This window comes from Phalacrocorax carbo, chromosome 1 (genome assembly GCF_963921805.1).
Source record: "Phalacrocorax carbo chromosome 1, bPhaCar2.1, whole genome shotgun sequence".
NCBI lineage: Eukaryota > Metazoa > Chordata > Aves > Suliformes > Phalacrocoracidae > Phalacrocorax > Phalacrocorax carbo.
Window position 1 is genome coordinate 58,403,218 of NC_087513.1, and position 20,480 is coordinate 58,423,697.

Sequence of the window (20,480 nt, forward strand, 5' to 3'; positions counted from 1 at the left end):
GTCTGCTATGCTGCACTGTATATTGCATGGTCCCAAAGTGCGTCTTTATTTTCTAATCAGTATTCTGGGTGTGCTTACCAATTCAGGGATACCTGATTGACAGAGCTGTTCAGATTATGTGGAGGCACAGATGTCTCAAGTTGCATGTAAAGGTCAGGTACTGTTCCCTCTAAACCCAAAGGAGTATAGCCTGCAGTTTCACTAGTTTGTTTCGAAGACTTGTCCAAATTTCTAGTGCAAAGGGCAACGTTAAATTTGGATACTAATTATGGAGGATGATCATTTTGATGGTTTTTATATACAAATGTCAAGAAAAGGAAGTACATAGTTTCTGTTTTTCTTAAGAAATGTTTTACATGCTTTGAATTACTTGAGATTTCTAAGCGCGGCTGTAAAAATCTGTGTCTTGAAATGTGCGTTTCAATAGAACAAGAAGCTAAAAAAAGAGTCCGTTGCCCACTTGTTTTTTAGTAGTTACCACACCCTTTTTGCTTCATTCCAGTAAACCAGAGCAGGAGCTCTCTGGAAGTTGCTTATGTAATGGTTCAGCCCTTGCTGTCAGTCTCCCTGCAGTCACTGTTTTAGTGTCATGAGCTGCCTGAGCTTTTGCAGGCTATATACCAGTTTTTCTTTCCTGTCAGAACTTCATAAACATTTGTGTAACCTAAAATGACAGCCTAACTTGTTTTCCTCTTTTGCTATCTCCTGATTCAGTTAAGGAATGCTAGAGAAAACGGGTATGGGCTCTAGTCCAAAAAGGGCTTGGGGAAATAAATATTTGCATTTGACCTAGTAGGATATATTTCATTTTTTTAAGTAAAACTTACATTTCTCCTCCTGACTGTCCTCAAAATTGAGATAATACAAAGCTGAATCTTGGCACTGCAGTGTTCCTGCCAACTCAAGTGATTTTCTACTTTTGCATCTTGAAGCTCTATTGTTGAGAGCTGTCTTGAATATGCTGTTTGTCCTTCATTTGATTTTTTTTTTTTTCTTTTTTACTTGATGATAGGCATTTTGAAACTTCTCTTTAATGCATTCCTTAAATGATAATGCAAGAGCAGGCTCTAAGGCTCTGTTCTGGTGTTCCCCTGGAGTCTTTTTGATCCTCCTCAAACTCACGTGTAGGTTAAAGCACCACAGTGATCATATGTGATTAGATTTTATGCCAGTGGGGTGGTTCCACGTAGCAGAGTGTGTCAGGTGCCTCGGGCTCCTCCTGTGTTAGAGCGCTGATGGAAGGATGTTGGTTGTAAGACTACGGTAGAGGTCAGAAGAGAAGTTTGAGGACGGACTGAGGAACCAAAACCTCTGTGTGGTGGAAACGTGTATTTAAGACTAATTCTTGCTTTAGGTCAACTCTCTAACTCGGTCAGCCAGTCAGTTGCCTAAGCTGGGCTACAGACATTCACTGAGGTGCTAGGGAGCAGTATAGTAGTGGAAACCTAGAGGGCCAGGCTGCTCAGTTCTGCCAGACGCTTGGTGGTTAGGAGGTGGGTGGTACCATCTATCTCTGGTTAAGCTCTTAGCCTTAATGACTCAGCTATAGGCAGGGAACTGCAAGCCAAGCCTTTGCCTTTCAGCTACACTTCCTCTTAGCTGGAGAGATGATGTCACCATTGTGTGAATGCTATATTACTTCTCCTTTTATGGAGATGAACAGGCTTGAAACTGGAGTCACTCATGCAGAGGAAGTGGGTGATAAAGGCCTGCTAGGATGTTCTGTAACTGAGATGTGGAGCTTAAATTTGCACATTCTCTTCTAGCTTCCCAACCTCCTTCTCACATCTAAAAACAAATTTCAAGAGTTTGGGGCTCTATTAATTTATCAGATACTTGACCACAGCAGTTCAGCATTCATTCAGATTTGTTGTTTTGCAGTAGAATATGTAGCTGAGAACTTCTTATGTACAAGATGTCTCTCTCTTGTGAAAACAAATTTTGGTTTAATTAAGTTTTTAATGTATGCTGAAGGTCCTGGAAATGGTCTGAAATGACGTCTTTTATTTTTGAACTGGAGAAAGTCAAGAATGAGTTAGATATTATGGGTTGTTTTTTTAAATGGACTATAATTAATCTACTGATGTTACTGTACCATATTGCTGTATAGCTTAAATTTGAAGGACATTATACTTCCTGAATTTCTGGATGCTTGAGGCTGCTGCTTCTTATGATCACTTGAATACTATGGTGATGAGAGCTAAAGAAGACCCTAGATAAAAAGCTTTCCTTGCCAGCTGGTCTGAAATACAGAACTGTTGCTATAATTAACTATTGAGTTGTTATTCTGGATTGTTTTTAATAAGTGACTCTGTTCAGAATTGAAAAGCAGATGCAGATTTCTTTTAATCAGGCATTTCTTGATCGTGTTATTATAAGCAACTGAGTTTATGGTACCCAGCACATTCTCTTTTGCTGAGTAGGTTGCTTGCACAACTGACAATGGAGTAAAGGCAAGTGCTGACTGAAGTTGTACAGCATGCCCATGTTGAATGATACTTTAAAAAAAAAAAAAAAAAGGGTGGACGTGGCCTCTTGTCTGGGCAACTGAATTCTGGTTCGTGATGGCACAAGTCAGTATTGTATGGAGAATAAATATTGGCATTTAAAGCAATTCTTAACTGGAAGCGTGTTTGAGTTATGCTTTTGTATGCCTTAGCTCTTTGGCCCTTTGGTCGGCTGCAGTTTCCTGTTGCTCAACACATTATTCGAGTTGTCTGTCTGTACACAATTAGAAGAATTCCAGCTATCCCAATGACTGCTGCTTTGCAGTCCTGGGAAAGAATTTTCCCCAGATTGCAAACAGGAATGTTGCCTTTTATGGCAGTGTCTGCACTCTGCCGGTGACTTGCCTGCACTCGCAGGTACATTCCTGCTGGCTTAAAGCAGAGGTGACTAACGCAGCTGCAGCAGGCCACCAGTAAAGTATGCTGGGGGAGGAAGACGTAGTGCCAAGAGGATTTTGAACACTGTATATGACTTTTCCTGCCTGAGTACCTTTCAACACCTTGCTCTGTGTTAAGGAGTGAAAAAATTGTGTGCTTGCCCCTTTGGGACTTCTTTGGGTTGCTCCAGGGTGCTGTTGCTACCTTGCCTCATTGGAATGAGGCTTGAAAAGATCTTCTCAACTAAGTGTAACAAAACTTGTCATGATCAAAAAGTGTTCAGTGCCAAAGAGCTTCTGAGTATTATCTGATGTGGGTCGTCATCTTCAGTTGGGCAGTTGGTTTTTCTGTCTGCTTACCAATGTTATTTCTGCTGGAATAAGGATCCTCTCCTGGAGGAGAGGGAAAAGGAAGGTGTGCACATTTCAAGTTTTTAGGGCTCCATTGTCTACATGAGGAGCCCCAGCTCATAATTCCAACACTAGAACACTTTCCTTAGGGTTATCTCTTTTCTTTTTTTTTTTTTTTTTTTTTTTTCCCACCCTCTGTCTCAGATTGGCTTCTTAGAAGAAAGAGCCTCAGTAGTACCTGAATGCAAGTAATAACCTTTTCTTGGACAAGTGGGCTGCTTGTTTGTAGTCAGGCTTTCAAAAGTCAGATGTTATTCAGAGGCACAGATCTTTTCCTTTCACATAGCTGCTTTGTGATAGAGAATTGCACCCAGGTGCCGCACTACTGAAGAATACATTTCCTTAGGCAATCCATAAATGAGTCATTAGTTATTCCCCTGATCCACCCTCAAAGTGCCCAGTCATGCAGAAGGCTGGTGTGTGCCTGCTGAGCCCTTGACCCACTGGGAACCTTGAATAGGGTGGGGCTTTCAGGACTGGCTAACATCTACTCTTTGCCTGTCCCTCAGCAAAAGGGGTGCATATCTTCAAGGCAATGAATAAAATTTAGCACTTGAAAAAATTAATGTGCAATTATGATAAAGCTGCAGTATCTAGTTTCAGATGCTTAAGAGTTTGCTGGGACAAAACCATTTGAGTGATGATTTTATTCTGCTTGCTTTCCTCCAGTCTTAAGGCTGATCAGCTCTTTCTGCAAACAGTATTAACAGGGATAAAGCAGATTATTTTCCTCTAAATTTTTGTGCTCATCTCCATATAATCAGTTTCCAGTAAAGAAGCTTAAGAACCAGAGCTTTCTATCTGTAGTGCGTAAACCCCACATTTCCATTACTGGTTTCAGAATAATTTAAGAAAAGATAAGATCTGTGTTTTGGTAGGTTTATTTCATATTCCTTATTCCATGAAAATGTGTCCAAAGGCTAGATATACATCTCTCTTTATAAACTGAGTTTATAGGAGTTTTTCTTGAATAATATGGCATACGTGACATTAGGACTGAAATGCTAAATTCACTTGCAGCAGCAATGTTTAAGGGTATGGAAAGTAGTTTCAGGTACTTGAACTCTATGTGACTATAAAGCCTTCCCTAATTAGAGCTCAATCTCTTTATCCTGCACGAAACAACTTGAATGGTGACTCAATTATATTGTCTAAGTAGTCTCTGGTGGGGAGAATACAGAGTGCACTTGGGTTCTTTAAGCTACTGCAGAAAGGAATAGAAAGGACCAGTAGTTAAAATATGGAGACAATCACATCCAGAAATGTACTGATGAAGGTTACCAGTTGCTAAAATAACTTACTAGAGCAATCCAGTGAATTTTCTACTCTCACGGATGTTTGGGGCTTGCTTTCATTTTAGAGATTAGACTCCAGTCCAACACAAAAATTGGAGCTCAGTGTGGAGAAAAGAAAAAATAATTGGATGAAACTTAGCTGCTGTGTTACTCAGGTTCTCAGACTGGAAGATCTGAAAGTCCTCTGGTCTTGATCTTAAGCACCCCTCCCCCTAAAATAAAGCAAAATAAAACAAAGGACCCACACCCAAATGGATAACTTAGTAAATAATGGGGATTTTGAGTTTAGTGGCACAGTCTGTTTGGTGAGTGCCCCAATAGCTCTTGTGGGCTGTCTGTGAAGGGCTTGCTGTGCCTGAGTCTGCTCCATGGCTGAACAGGTCTTGCTGCCCCCATGATGACTACAAGCTACTAAGGCTGTTGTGGTATAGGCACAGGCTGTCTTCAGTCTGCCCAATGCTCCCAGCTGGTTCCTGGTGGCATGGCAGAGGAATGGGATGCAGGCTGGAGGTGGCGGGCGGGAATGGTAGGGGAGTGTGTTCACACGTAAGTGGTAGGGGAGCAGTGTGATAAAGCTGTGGTGGAAGGACTAGCCAGGACTCCCTGTGAGGAAGTGGAGTCATAGGTCAAAGCTGAAATGAGGTTAAAGATGGTGGGGGAAGATAGTGGTGGATAGGCTGGGTGAAGTAAGCTGTGTAACTGGAAAGATGCTATCATCCACAGCTGGGAATTGGACACATGAATTAGTATGTCTACTGGTATGTCAGCATGAAAAAGAAAAGGTTTCTACTGTTACGAGCTGCTCCGTTAATACAATAGGGGATGGTGCCACGAATATATCAGCTGCATAGGACTTAGTCTGTTGGTCAGCATTGTAGTTTCTGAGTCTATTCTGTACAAGTAACAAAAACTTCTCAGTGAGCTTCCAGTGTTTCTTTCGGGTGTGAAAGCTTCTGTCTGATGTGAGGTTTTGGCACTTTGGTATTTGTAATGGTTCCTGTCCCAGTTTCTCCTTCCTCCTTCCATTTCCATTGCTCTGCTGATAGCTTTTGTCAGTTTTGGCCCAGTATAATGGGGGGAGGTGCCTGAAGAACACGTAGATGTACATCAAATTGTTGCTCTGTGGTAAAGAATTATTCAGTGAGGGTGTTCTCTATTGTTTGTAGAAAAATTGTAATGCAAACAATCGTATTTCTGGATGAAGAAAACTAAATTGCAATGATACCATTATACCTTGGCAGATGGTGGGAGGTTGGCATCTGTTGCCAGAAAAGGGCTCCTCGGCCATATTTATGAACATACTTGGCAGAGTTTAGTAGTTCCTGGTTTTGTCTTTGTCGATTTCATTCTGTAACAGAAATTTTAATTTTAGAGTCTCAGTCTAACTACTTCTTTTAAAATTTTATTTTAGATCGAGAGGATCAGTCCATCCTTTGCACGTGAGTATTACAGTTGCCAGCATGTCTGGATGTCAAAGTCTGTGTTAAAAATCTCGGCTGGAGGATTCTTAATTGTAGATGCTGGGATTGGGCTCAGTAAATCAGGTAATAGTGGAGAGTCAAGGAAGGTCCCACTACAGTTCCTCCAATATATATCTAATCCTCTCTGCAGAAAAATTTTCATAAGAGATGGAGGAAGAAGGGAGGTTTTGAAACAGTCCCTGTGCTCAAACTCCTAAAGAAATACAGCTTTGTCAATGGAGGAGGCTTGGAGAAGTCCTTCGGATTTGATGTAGCTGTTGTGTTTAAGTACATTCATACTGATGAGGCTGAAACAGCAACAGATACTCTTGATACAGCAGTTTCTCTTCTAGACACAGCAAAATTTGTTGGCCCTTAGTTCTGCTTAAGGAATTGGTATGTTTCTTCTTGCAGTCAGGAGGCTTCCTTTTGAAAGATCTGGTTCATTGCCTCTCACCCCTAGCTATACAGCAGCCTCTGGTTTATTCCTCAGATCTTTGTATCCGAGTGACTAGAAAGCATAGTTCTTTATTGTCTTCCCTCCTCTGTGCATGTGTACAGCACCAGCACTCAGTGACAAACTGGTTGAGGGCTGGCCTGCAGTCCAGCTACACTGCTACTGCTTGCCAGCACAACTTATTTTTTCTTGGTTTCAAGGGAGGTGCTATAATGGCCAGAATGCAGTTAAGGAGCTCTGTAGCCCCTTTGGGGTTAGAAATATGAATATGTCCCCCTACGTCTTGTTTGTGAATGAATTGCAGATTTTCTTTACAGAGGTGAATCGGGAGCTGGTAAGACAGAGAACACCAAGAAGGTCATTCAGTATCTGGCTCATGTTGCTTCCTCACACAAGTCTAAGAAAGACCAGGTAAGACCTGGGTTTGATGATGCTTTATTCCTGTGCTGACTTTGGACTACAAATATATATTGGCTGATGTTGGTTAAAGCTGTATTGCTCAATAAAAGCCTAGATCTAACATCAGGGGACTGAGGAGGATAGTGAACTATGAAACAATAAAAGTTTGTAAAAAATTGCAAGCCAGGGAGCATTGCTCTAAGTCATAATGCCTTTGAATTCAGTGGAGCTAGAGTGGGGATAAACTCATACACAACCTCTTGGATTTGTGGGCAAGTGCATGGGCAAGAGAGGCTGTAAATGAAGCATCACCCATACTGATCTTTTTACACAGATGTATTGCTTATAACCAGTCCAGGCAGTGTAAAACCTTTATAGATTAGGTCTGGCTGTTATATATACTGTCTCAAAACTGGAGAGTACAGTGCTGGTCTAGTGGACATCCATTGAAAAACTTAAAATTGTAGGAAAACGTTAAAAGGGTGGAAAACAGCCAAGTGTTAGCAGCACATGAAAGGAGGGTGGTGGTGATGGTGGGAGGACTTTAAAGATGTCTCACTTATATTTTTTTCCCCCTCCCTCTCCCCCGATGGACTATTGCCGAATTCGTCAGTTGTATCCTCGTAGGTGAGCTGCACGTTTACTGCACGTTCTGCACCAGGAATGCGTTTTCTGTCCCATTGTGTGATTTTTTTGAGCAGCTTTTCACTCCACACCAATATCACTTTCTGCAGCTAAAACAAATCCATAGACAATTCACAATCTTTTTTTCTTTTTTTTTTTTTTGTGTGTGGTGCACAGTAATCTTTTTGTGAGGCTGTTCGATTGGAGACTAAAGTACTATCAAGAATAGTTATGTTCTGTGCTCAGGACTAGTTTGCATTTAAAGCTGTTCTTGCAGGATTTTCGCAGATACACTATTCAAGAAGTGTTCCTCCAGGGCAATAAGACTGGACCAGGCTTTCCTAGAACCATAAGCGTCTAGTGAGTGTGGTGTTCCTAGTAAGATAAATGTAGTTAGGTATTTAGTGTTCTATTCCCTGCAGTGAGATGTGGCTGCATGTTGCAAAGAAAGGTGTGGGGGAGAAGGCTGCCCTGCAGAGAGGGTGTTCCAGGACTGTGAGCCGGCTAGCCAGAGCTGAACATGTTCGAAGTGTTCACTGGTGAGCTGTGTAATGAAATCCAGGTGCCAGGTGTGCCTACTGTATCTCTACATAAGAGTTTTCCTACAGTAGCTTAATGTGTAGGCGTGCCTTATGTGTAAGGACTATATGACTAAGAAGGCACCTCTACATGCAGGCATACTATGTGTGTGTGTGCACACATAGCAGTAACTTCTGGAATCCAACCAAAACAAAACTTCCTATGTGCCAAAGTTTCAGACATATGAAGGCTTTTTCCATGGTCTGTCAGTGGCTGTATTTAGAAACATTTTCCTTTTTTCTTTTTCTTTTTCTTTTTATAATGTGGAAAACAGAACCATGGGGTTGAGTTAAGTATTCTTCCACTGCTTATCCTTGAGCAAAATTTCAACCACCGAAGCAGGACAGGCAGTCTGCTTAGGAGAATAAAACAGTCCTAAGTTGGACTGGTTGGTGATTTGTCCAAGTTTGATATTCCACCCCCCTGCCCCAACTCCCTGCCAAGTTTTGATTATTCCAAAAAGTCCTGCAGCTCACATTTTGCTCCACTTTTGTAGCTAAATAGTAGCACTGGCCTTACTAGAGTGGATTTAGAACTAGAGTCTTTGAATGTTAGTTGATAATGAGTGCTCTATGCAACAATTCTTTACAAACCTTAAACTTGGAACCAGATTATAAGGGTTTATGAAGATGAATACATTACATTTTTTGAGGATCTCTGGTATACTGGTCATGGCAGATTTATTCTTTAGGGTTGAATATGATAGTGTTGAACCTTTAAGCTGCAAGACTAGGCATGGAACTTAACCAAGGATAGTTTAGAAAGTAGTGGTGCTCTGTCTATCAGAAAGGTTTCTTGACTGTCTCCTATTAGAAATTTTGGATGTAAAGCCCTGTTTTTCCAAGCATCAGAGCAAAAACAGATTTATTAAGCATATTCTTCAACTCTAGCTCTATTGTTTTGGTAGGTAGTGGCAGCTTCGACCGATCCCAGTGCATTAGTGTATTCAGCTAAATAGCTTCTAGCTGCATGGTGTGACTACTAAGCACGTTAATGCTGCTTTTGAGGCCTACTGAATCTAATTATATAAACACTTTTTTCATTTGATTAAACTTTATTTATGGAAGTTGAGATTGATTTTCCCCCCCCCATATTTAGTCTCTGCTTCTCTAGTGACTTAAATTATGTAATAGTTTTCTCAGGATGTTTGCAGTTAATCAGAAATTCATGGATAATAGTTGCTAATGCTTCAATATTTGTAATAAAGATTAGGTTGTTGATGATCTTTCTCCCTTCCCTATCCAACTCACTGTTGATGGGACTCAGTTATTTGAGAATATCCCACGTGATTGCAGAGAAGAATAAAAAAGCAAAACCCTAAAGTGTAAAAACCACACCAACAAAAAACCCCGCCAAAACAAACAAAAACCTCAAACACCTTCCCCCCATCTTTAGGAATCTTTCAGTTTTTCAAATTGCATGCTGTTAAAGCTAGCTGTGATTTCTAGATGACTTTCTCCATACTTCCTGACGAATCAATGGCTTGCAAAACTTCTACCTTGCATAGAAATAATTCCAAAAAGTGTATGAGATGCAAAATATTCAGAGTACAAGATAGATGTCAAGGAATTTAGTTGCTTTAAATTGGCGTTGCAACTTTAGAGCAGTAGAAACAGCACGCATTGAAGAGTGTGTGCTGCCCAACCACAGACTAACAGATCCAGCAGCTACTACTGCCTCTGTTTCCATGAGGAATACAGTACATACTTAAATGCATGCCAGGTATTAACCAAATTTGTTTTAGGTCAAGGAATGGCAGTCACAGGTGTCAAAATTGGCAGCATCTTAGTGATAGGAACCTTAGAAAGCTTGTGATGGGCAGCTCTGTATTGTACTGGTTTTGCTTTGCAAAATTACCCATTGTATAATAATAATGAAATATCTTCCTTCAGTGAAAAGTGACTGTCAGAAATTAAGGTAAAAAAAAAAAAAAATAAACCCGACCCAAAAAGTTCTTTAAAATTTTAAAGATAAGAGGATTGTCTTTTTAAATGAAGACAGTGTACAGTGTGTGCCAGCAAGGAATGGATATATTGCAGTAATAGCAGCCACTGAATCTTATGTACCATTGCCATGACATGCTAGGAACTTGCTCTTTCTCCTGTATTGCAGGGCTAAGGCAAGTCATGAGAGCTAGCTGACTTGACCAACTTTTTAGCATTTTCCTTTCCCCACAGCTCAGTATCGCTGTGTCCCTGACCAGGCATTCTCTATGCATATTGCTACCTTGGTGGTTCGGGAGACCTAATTGCCTCTAAACTACAGTTTACCATCACCTACTTGACATTAATGACACTTTCTCCCTGAGGTACTAAATAACAGGGGGGTCTGTAGTATAGATTTCTACAAACTTTTGATCTTTGTGTAGCTCAGCATGACCTTAATTTTATTTTTGGCCAAATAATTAAAATAGATTTGGTGTCAAAGCCTGACTTCTCGTTAGAGGAAAAAAATGGGCTTTTTTTGATCTCTTCCCTTCTTATTCCACAGCTGGGTTGAAATGCTATGTTGCTTGACATCTCTCACTTGCATAGTAACAGGTTACAGTCACAAATGCCTAGGACTTCACTGCAGGCTGGGGAGGAGGAATGGGGTGAGGGAAGGGTGTTCTAACTTCAGTACTTGTGCCATAATAGGAGGCGAAATGTGACTGCCCCACAGTTTCAAGGACTGAACCCTAGTTTCAAGGTTTTTTCCTTAAAGGCGCATACTGGCTCTGTTGTGAGAGAGCAGATGTTCCAGCTCATGTTCCCTTCCCAGTGCTAACCCCCTTGTTATATATACTTGACAGTGAATGAAAATGTTTGCAGCAGCTGCCCCTTCTGTGTATGTGTAGTTCTACAGGGACTGAGGGACTTGTTTGGCCTTGCACTTTGCAAGCATGAAGCGAGGTGAATGTGGAAGTACAAAATAAAGACTTGTAGTTCTTTGTACAGTTTCTTATGTATCTTCCTTTTTTATTGCATGTATTTTTAGAGAGGCTGTGTAAAGACTAATCTGTCTTATAATGCACTTTGAGAATGAATGGGAACAATTTTCCTTTAGTAATACCCTTAAATAATTTGCCCATAAATTCCAGTTCTCATAAATCAACCTTCATTTCTATCCATTTTGCACAGAAAGTCTTGAGTACTTACTTATGACTGCTAAAAAGAGAAACCTTAATCTAAATTGTCATTTTCTGTCTCTAGAAGCTTTTTGGGTAATCTTGAAATATATAGAACTCCATGCTTTTAGCACAGAGGACAAGTAATTTTTAAAATCAGCCATGGATCTATCTAGAGCCTGCAGGGAAAGGGGTATATGCTCCAATGGCCTAGTACTTGGCAGGGGTAAAGGTTCTGAATTTTCTTTTTCTACAGCTCCAGCATTTTGTGTTCCTTGAGGGGAGGAGTATGTGAATATGGCAGTAGAATGCAAGCAATCATGCAGTTTGTGGGATACCACTAATTCTGGTTTTTTGTGTGCCTCCTTACAAAGAAGGTTTGCTTGTTTGTATTTTGGAAGATGTAGACTCTTAGTGCAAGCTTTTTTTAAAAAAAAAAACAACCATTAGACCTTTTCAGGCTAACTTCTTAACCAGCAGAGTTCAAGGCTCGCTTGCGGTAGCAAGAGAGGATTTTCCTTACTCTTCCAGCCTAGATGGCAAGACATTTCTGGGATGAGGGCCTGGTCTTGGATGGTGCAGTGTTTCGCTTTGATCCTGGGAAGTCTGTGGGATGTTATGGCCAAGTGTCTTTGAAGGGCTTATTGTTAACAGAAGGACGGCACTGGGATGCCCTTGTATTGAGGAAGGGAACAAGGCATATTTGTAAATGTTTCTGTTTCACCCAGATAACTAAAGAGTCTCCTTTCAAGGTTTAAGGGGATCATCTCCTAAGGTTTAATATGGCTTCTCTACAACAGATGCCAAGCTAGTGTGAATTGAAACTTCAGCGCTGGTTTGACCCAAGGTTAATGCAGTAAACCACCACGTACTTTATTAATCTCCAATTTCTCTCTAGGGAGAACTGGAGAGGCAGTTGCTCCAAGCTAATCCCATTCTGGAGGCCTTTGGAAATGCCAAGACAGTAAAGAATGACAACTCTTCAAGATTTGTGAGTATTACTACCCAGCATGTGTAAGTCTTGTGTGCTTTCCAGAGGGGAGACTTGGTCTGCTTTTGTGTGAATTGCTGTCTGTGAGTGACATAAGTTTATGGCAGTCAGTTCTAGCTCGGAGAGCAAATACTGATCCTTATTTTACTTGCTTTAGAGAGCAATGGACAGTGTCTGAGAGGCAGATGGGGGAGCTAGAGCTGGAACTTAATGAAAATGGTTGAAGCTAGGGAGGCAGAACTGGCCAGATCATATAGCATATGAAACTGAAGGGAACCCTGGCTGTGGGAAATCTAGGCTGAAATATAATGAATTTGAATTGTAGGTTGTCTGAATGTCAGAAAGGTCTGAAAGTGTTTGGTGTCATGTTTGGTAAATCGCTGTTTTGATCAGGAGGCATTGCTTATTGGCTGACCTTATGTTTTGCCTAAAACCTGCCTGACCTGTTCTGAATTTCCTTTCCTGAATTAAAAAGAGGTTTACCTTTGCTGTTTACTGCTGTTACCAGATATAGCATTAAAATTAGTATTCATTCTTATCTTCCTCATAGGGCAAGTTCATCAGAATCAACTTTGATGTCAATGGCTACATTGTTGGAGCCAATATCGAGACCTGTATCCTTTCTGTAACCACTTAAAAGAAATTAAAGGCTATATAGGAGGCAGTAATGGTACCTAGCAACCTCTTCACAACTTTCTGTTTGTCGGGTTGAGAAAGTAGTAGGAAGTATTTAAATTTGTGCTAACAAGATTACTGTTGTAGTCTCCTGTTTCTTCACATAGTGTTTTGTGACCTTTGTGGTCATGGAGGAAATCTCTTCTGAATTTTTCTGAATGAATGAATTCTAATCTTAGGAGGCTGAAATGGAAGCATAAACTGTGAGAAGATGAATAGCTTTGGAATTTCATAAGCCACTCTCACTTCTGTCCAAGGCAACTAGGAGTGGATGGCCACTGCTTTTCTGCTTTTCTGTTGGGTTTGGGGTTTTTTTGTGTGTTGTTGGTTTTTTGTTTGGGTGGTTGTTTTTTTTATCAGTTAAGTCTCTCTTACCATAGCCATCATTCAGAGGCTGGCAGAACTGAGACACTGAGAACAGCTCAGCGGGCTGTTGACTGATAATGATTGCTAAATCAATACCCCTGCTAATTGCCATGAGGAGAACATCAGGTAGTATGAGTTTTTTCTCCTGCCATAGAATAGGAAGTGACTTGTATGTCCTGCCATATGCCTTGACTCTCTGAAGATCTGCTGGAGAAGTCACGTGCAATTCGTCAAGCCAAAGAGGAGAGAACCTTCCACATCTTTTACTACCTGTTATCTGGGGCAGGCGAGCATTTGAAGAGTAAGTATTATTTTGTTGTAGTTATGGGGTTCCCTCATCAGAACAACAGAGGGTGCAAAATGTTTTAGGCTAGGACCTTTTCCTTCATAGTTTCTTGGCTCTGTCTTTTAGATATGGTCACCCCTCCTCCACTTCTTCCATACACTCATACATCCCTCTACCCTCCCCCTGCGCTTCTCAGTTCCTGAAAACTTGCTTCTCTGGTTCCTTCCTACAGTGTCTCCTTGCCAGCAATGACTCTATGCCTTTCCTTATCAAAATCATTGTCCTATGTTTAGTCTCATCTTGCATGATATAAACCCTTCTAGTGCAGGAATGGTCCTACTGTGATGTGCTCAGTGTTTAACTGAATGGAGTAAAGCTGCTGGCACCTAAGCAGCTCTAGAAGTCTAGGATCCTAGTGCACCTAGCTCAGCCTGATAACCAGGGTCCCTGCTGCCTGAGAACTGCAAATTGACCTGGAGGAAAGACAGAAGGAGAGGACTTTTGTCATAGCTGCTACTGTTTCAAAAGCTATGTATTAACTTCCAATTGACTTGAAAGAAATGAGGTATCTGAAATTAAAGGCAAATTTACTTTCAAGTTAATCCCTGCTTCTTATAGACTTAAGGCATAATGATGATTGACACTGCTTTGGTGAGTATTCCAGAGGAGGGAATAGAAAGAAATAAGGCAAAAAAACTCCAATTTTATCTAAAATGCATTAAATGTTCAGCCTGCAGTAAAACTGGGCTTAATCCCAGATTCATCCAGCACCTGCTAGCACATGCAAATCAGAAATTTGATCTCAGTGGTAGCTTGTTGTCTATTTAAAAAAAAAAAAACCCAAACAACCAAAAGGAGGAAAATAAAGGCCATGGTAACATCTTTCTCGATTCTTTCCTAAGCTGATCTGCTGCTGGAGCCTTACAACAAATATCGGTTCCTTTCCAATGGGCATGTCACAATCCCGGGTCAGCAAGACAAAGATATGTTTCAGGAGACCATGGAGGCAATGAAGATTATGGGCTTCCCAGATGAGGAGCAGATAGGTATGAATCCGCTGAAGGGCTTGAAAATGCAGTGAAATGAAAGCGGGAGCAGATCATATCTCCCTGGAGCTTTTTTATTCTGGGGTTCTTTTTTTGTTTTGGGGTTTTGTTGTCTTTGTTTTGTCTGGTGTCCATCCCACTCCCCAAGTGGACAGTGTGCAAGTGATAAACTTAGTGGCTTTGGAGTGACCCACCTCAGGATCTACCAGCACAGTTTTGGTTTATACAGTTAATGTTAGAATTCAAGCAGCTAATGAAAACGTGCTTCTGCTTGCTGGTTTTGTTCCCAATCTGAGAGCTGTATATCTAGTTTATGAATAACACGTCCAAGAACCCCCCAATTCTCTTGTGCAATGCACGGTTTGCTTGCTCTCCCTGTCCCTAAGTAGTGGCTTTAAAGTATCTAATCCAGCCATTGCTGGATTAGTACTTTGAGAATGGCCTGGTCATAGTGCCTTTCTTTCCAGCTTAACACTGAACTGCTGATCAGAAATTAATATTGTCTGATTCTGGGAGCACAGTACCATGACAGTGAAGCTAGAATTGCATGCAGCCAGCACAAAGTGCAGTAATATGTATTCACCAGAACTCTGTGCTGTCTCATTCATGATCTGCCTCACTGGTTGGGAACCAGTGTTCTGCAAAATCTCAATTCCTAGATGTATAAGGTCATCTAAAGCTAAGACTGGGGTTTTTTTTCTTTTTTTTTTTCTCTGCATTGAAGCAAGCATCTGTGGTGATTTGAGGTCACCACCTCCTCTTCTGGAGGCTGCAGCTCTTGTGGCTGTTCCTTAACTATTGCTCTTCACAGTCCAGCCTGCTGTAAATCCATGCTGTTGTTATCCACAGTTTAATACACCTCTTGATATTCTGAATCATCTGAAACTGCTGTATGGAGGTGAAGAAAAATTTGCCTAAACCAAATGAAAGAATTGGCACCCTCATTTATTGTCTGGATGTCCTGCTATGCTTGGTTTTTTGAGTTGGGTTTTTAATGTATGCTCTAGGGCATGTGTCTGCTGTCACATAGGTGAGCTTTGGTTCCAGCCACTAGAGCAAAGATAGCTTCAGTGTTTTGCACTTGCTGTTTAAAGTGTGAAGTGCATTAATGTTCCTTATAGGCTTAGAAGAGTAATGCATACAGTAGCTGGCTGGATGGTATGCTTACTTAGTTTTAATGTGAAGTTTAAACACTAACTATCTTCATTTATGAGACAACATCAAAATAAGCTGTCTGTCCAAGTGCCGGGAGTCCAAACTCAGCTGTCAAACTACTGGATTTCATACTGTGCCATTAGGAACCTATATGTTTCTTTTCTGTTAGTCCTGATGTAGCATACATGGAGCCTTTGTTAGCTCTGCTATCAAAAGGATATTGTTTTAAAACAGATGTTTCTGTAAGAGGTAGAAACTAGGGGATGAAAAAAATCTTCGATACAAGATCCCCTTTGCAAGTGACTGGCAGTTTACTTTGCTCCAGGCAACTAGAAGCTCTCATGCAGTGAGCTTTGATTGATATACAGTGAAAACTGAATTGATGTTATGGCATTGAAAAATGTCTGTCTTGACCTAGAGTTTGGTGCTGCTTTTGTGACGTGCACCATTCGAAGAGTATAAATACATTGTTAGTAATATGTGGGGTGCTGTAGCATATAATTAGTAAGTTATGGTACAGGCACTTTCACCCACATCCGGCTGCCCTTTGTACCTTATAATGTAGGTCTGTATGGACTACAGACCTTGGTCAGGGAGCTGAAAGTGATACAGGGTTAAAGGAAAAAAATCTTCCTTCTCTTAATTGGTTTGTACTCTTACTAACTGTCTCTTTCGTGTGTTTAACAGTCGTCCTTGAGTAAAGTAGTGAATTTTGGCCCTCTAATAGACAACAAACGTTTTATTTAAAAATATATATGTTGTAGTATGACACATTACCTCAATGCTGTCTCCCACTTTACTACAGTGATGTTGAGAACAGGTAAATTTCCAGGCTGTGTAGTCTTGCATAGGAGAGAGAGGGAAAGTCCTGTGTCCTTAGTGGGAGTCATACAGAGGAATGGCCTGTGGTGGTTTTTCCCAAATTCCAGAAGAAACTTCAGTAGGTTGAGAAGGGCCTCTTAATCATGTCAGGAAAGGTAACTGGGTCATATCAGGGCTTTTGGAGATGTCTGACACTGAGCTATTATTATTACTTCGAAAGGTCTGCTGAAGGTTATCTCGGGTGTTCTTCAACTTGGCAACATAGTCTTCAAGAAGGAGCGTAATACAGACCAAGCCTCTATGCCAGACAATACAGGTAACCAATCTCCTTTTCCCTTCCCAAAGAAAAAGGCAGAAAAAAAGCCTACAGGAAGTTTTTGCAAGTAGAAGAATATACTACAGTATGTAGGGAATGCTGGAGTCCTGTTTTTTTATAAGGTGAACTATTTGTCAAAGGAACTGACGTGCTTCATACAAATATGTGCTGTTTTGCCAGGTGTGGGTTTGCAGCCACCCATGGGCAGGAATGTGGCACTGTTCTTGTGACAGAGCTAGGCAGGAAGTATATGTGATGATCAAATGAAAAGGATTACTCTACTGGAATATGTATGGTGTGTGTTTTAACCAAGCTAGGAATGATTGCTCCTGTGAACCTATGCTATTTTTAAGGAGTATTCTTTGGTGACTTCATAGGTAGGCTTGTAACTGTAAGAGTAAAGTGGATAGTTTTGTGAGGGGTATAAAGTATGTGTATATATTTCAATTGCACTGCCCACGATTGCCCATGTAAATAGTATAATGTTTCACATGATAGAAAGGCTATCTGTTGGAGGACTTAGCTTTTAGACCTTGATTATAGATGTACTGCAGAAATAAGGGGTTGCTAATTTATGTTTGTGTTTCTATTTTTGGCTACTATTATTATTATGGAAAAAAATGCTCTAAATGGCATTTTGGGGAGGAGAGTAAACCGTTTGGGTTTTGGACCTTGAGTCTGAAATACTGAGTTACCTCAAAGACGAATCAGTAAATGAAGACAGAACAATTAGCTTGATTAAGAAATCCGTTCCTTAATATATCTTTAAATTGATTACAGACTATAAACTTTCTAAGGTTTCCATGTCATGACTTAGTGGTATGAAGGTATTGCTTCAAATTTACTCCCATGGCTTCTGGAGAAACTCAGTAACAGAGTATGGGTTGCAAGATTTTTTTGTTTTGAAGATGCCTTTCTTTGTCTCATTAACCTGTTCTTCATTTAATGTTTTTTATAAGCTGTTTCATGACTCTTGGGAAGGCAGTTGCAGGAATGTTTTTCTTTTTCTCTTGCTCTCTCTGAGAAAAACAAAAGAACGTTAATCTCGTCGTTTCTCCTTACCATCTTTAGCTGCTCAGAAAGTGTCTCACCTTTTGGGTATCAATGTGACTGATTTCACTAGAGGTATCCTGACTCCTCGCATCAAAGTTGGGCGAGATTATGTCCAGAAAGCTCAGACCAAAGAGCAGGTATGCGTTCTCTAAAAACGAATGAGTACTTTATTCTTTAATCTTGCTGCCGCAAAGCTAACAAATCTATTAGAGGTTTCTGTAGCATTTAGTAACCATCTTTATGACTGCAACTTATGGCAACCACACTTGAATAATGTAGCATGCATATTGCTTCTCGTATTTGCTCACTTGATCTGTATAAAGACAGACATCACCTTGTCCCTGTAGCACTTTTTCTCATCTGAGGCGGGGGGAAGAGAGAACTCCCCTAATTTTGGTGACTGGCTTCCCAAGGGAGTAAGTTCCTTCAGTGCTGTAAGCAGGGATGACATTTTCAAGTTGCTATAATACAGAGAGCACTGGTTTTGAGTAGGTCAGCTACTAGGGTGGAAGAATTTGCTGCTCACCCTTGAAACTGATTGGAAATTTTTTAACACACTTGAATCAGGCTGTGCTCTAAATGAAACCTGACCTAGGAGCTAGTGGCCTCCTGAATGGAGCAAAGCCCCTGTGCTTACTCATTGAAAAGCTTCTCCATGAATACATCCTTATTCTCAGTGTAAATAAACATGTTAACATAACATGGAAGGGATAGGGGAGAGGGTGAAGTCTAGAAACAGTCAGAGGCTGTATTTCCATTTTGATACTTAATTTCATACTGTACATAATATTTTTTGTGTCAATCACAGGTAGGGTAGTGGCACAGGTGGAGAGGGCACTGGGCTTCACAAATCCTAATTTACAAAATAATGCTTTTGTTTGGGCCTATGAAACACTCTGTTACTATAGTCTTTGGAGGTGACTGGGCTTAATTTTTTTTCTTTTCTTGAGTACCAGGCATTAGTTTCTCCAGCAGGCAGGATCCTGAAATTTAGCTTTGACACACTAATTTAGTAAGACAAATCCTTTGCCTTTTTATGGACTATCACTGTGCCGTCTACTTTTCATTGGGAATAAGCTCTGAAATGAGCTTTGTTCAGTGAGTTTGGTGGTGGAGAGACAACCTGAGACTTTAGTTGGGCTCTTAGATGCCAAAACAGTGTAATCCATGCCTGCCTTTGGATTATAATGTAACTCCTGACCTTTGTCTTTTTTCTATTTAGGCTGACTTTGCCATCGAAGCGTTGGCTAAAGCCACTTATGAACGTATGTTCCGGTGGCTGGTTATGCGTATCAACAAGGCATTGGATAAGACCAAGCGACAGGGTGCGTCCTTCATTGGAATCCTTGACATTGCTGGCTTTGAGATTTTTGAGGTAAGGAGATGTTAGGTCCTTGCACTCACAGTTTACCATGGAGCAAAGACTGCTGAAGGAAATGGCTTTAAAACTGGGAAAGAATAGTGTAATTTTGTAAAGGATGTGTATTCTACTTCTGTTATTTGAGATCCCTGTTGATGTGAAGTGTCAGATAAGTTAGTTAATAACTTAAGTGGTTCATTCTTTAGTCATTTGTATTCTGTAAGTGTTGTATCTGCTGTATATTCTGATGCTTACATCCTTTTTGGCATGTGCATTAGAATTATTTTATTTCATAGTTCCAGGTGTTCTTGATTCTTTATAGCTCACATCTTAAGAGTTTGCTAACCTACAAAAAAGTCTTTTAAAATGTCATGTAGAGTTATGGATCACCACTGGACTTAAAACTTTGTCACATTAGCCTCTCCCAAAACATTTAAAGAATGACCCACTGAAACCTATTAGTGTCACTAAAAATTGCTAGAAATGGTTTCTTTCTCCTGCTGATGAGTTTTGGGAAAGACAAAGACAAGGTAGACCAAATCAGATTCAACATAAATTCTGACCTATGTGTGCTCCTTTCTGCAAGAAGCCTGAAAATCAGGGATCAGAGTGTGGTTTCACGTACAACTAAATGGGTTTAACAGCAGCTTCTTGATGCCGAAAAAGGAATGAACTTGCTTTTTCTCCCTTCTGCTGCTCCTGGCTGCAACTGCTTGTACTGTTCACCTCTCTAGCCCTGTGGAAAGAATTTTCTTATGGGTGTTTTCTAATTGAATCAGTCTGCAAAGGGGAATGGGCATAAAAACTGATGTAAGATAAATGTAGGAGAGGAAGAGCTGAAAGAAAGTTGAGGGAGAGATGGGAAAGAGGGAAGTGGGAGCTCCCTCTATAGGTGGCAGTGAACTGTTAGGCCAAGCCATTATGTCTGTGAAACAATTTTAGAATGTGCCTTTGCATTATACTTAGTCTGAAGCAAGCACAGGCTGCCATCAGAAAAGAACTATCCTGCCATTATCCCAGCCAGGCAGCTCCTATCAACCTGTGTTATGATGGATCTAGTTCATACACAGCTGCAAGGTGAATTGGACCAATATATTCATTAAGTGGAAAACTAAGACACAAAGATGTGGGGTTTCTTTTGTTTGAGTTTGTTTTGTTAGTCCTCCTTCCCCCTCTCTGATCAGTCTACCTTTGG

General features: G+C 40.7%; 1 protein-coding gene across 1 annotated transcript in view; it reads left to right on the plus strand.

Annotated features, from left to right (window-relative positions):
* MYH9 (myosin heavy chain 9) overlaps window positions 1-20,480 on the plus strand; it is a 71,744-nt gene that overhangs the window by 26,196 nt on the left and 25,068 nt on the right. The window contains exons 4-12 of the mRNA XM_064455513.1: window positions 6,002-6,029; window positions 6,825-6,918; window positions 12,114-12,206; window positions 12,757-12,820; window positions 13,450-13,548; window positions 14,436-14,579; window positions 16,777-16,872; window positions 17,944-18,062; window positions 19,148-19,300. Coding sequence (XP_064311583.1) covers window positions 6,002-6,029; window positions 6,825-6,918; window positions 12,114-12,206; window positions 12,757-12,820; window positions 13,450-13,548; window positions 14,436-14,579; window positions 16,777-16,872; window positions 17,944-18,062; window positions 19,148-19,300 — 890 coding nt within the window. The remainder of the gene's footprint in view (window positions 1-6,001; window positions 6,030-6,824; window positions 6,919-12,113; window positions 12,207-12,756; window positions 12,821-13,449; window positions 13,549-14,435; window positions 14,580-16,776; window positions 16,873-17,943; window positions 18,063-19,147; window positions 19,301-20,480) is intronic.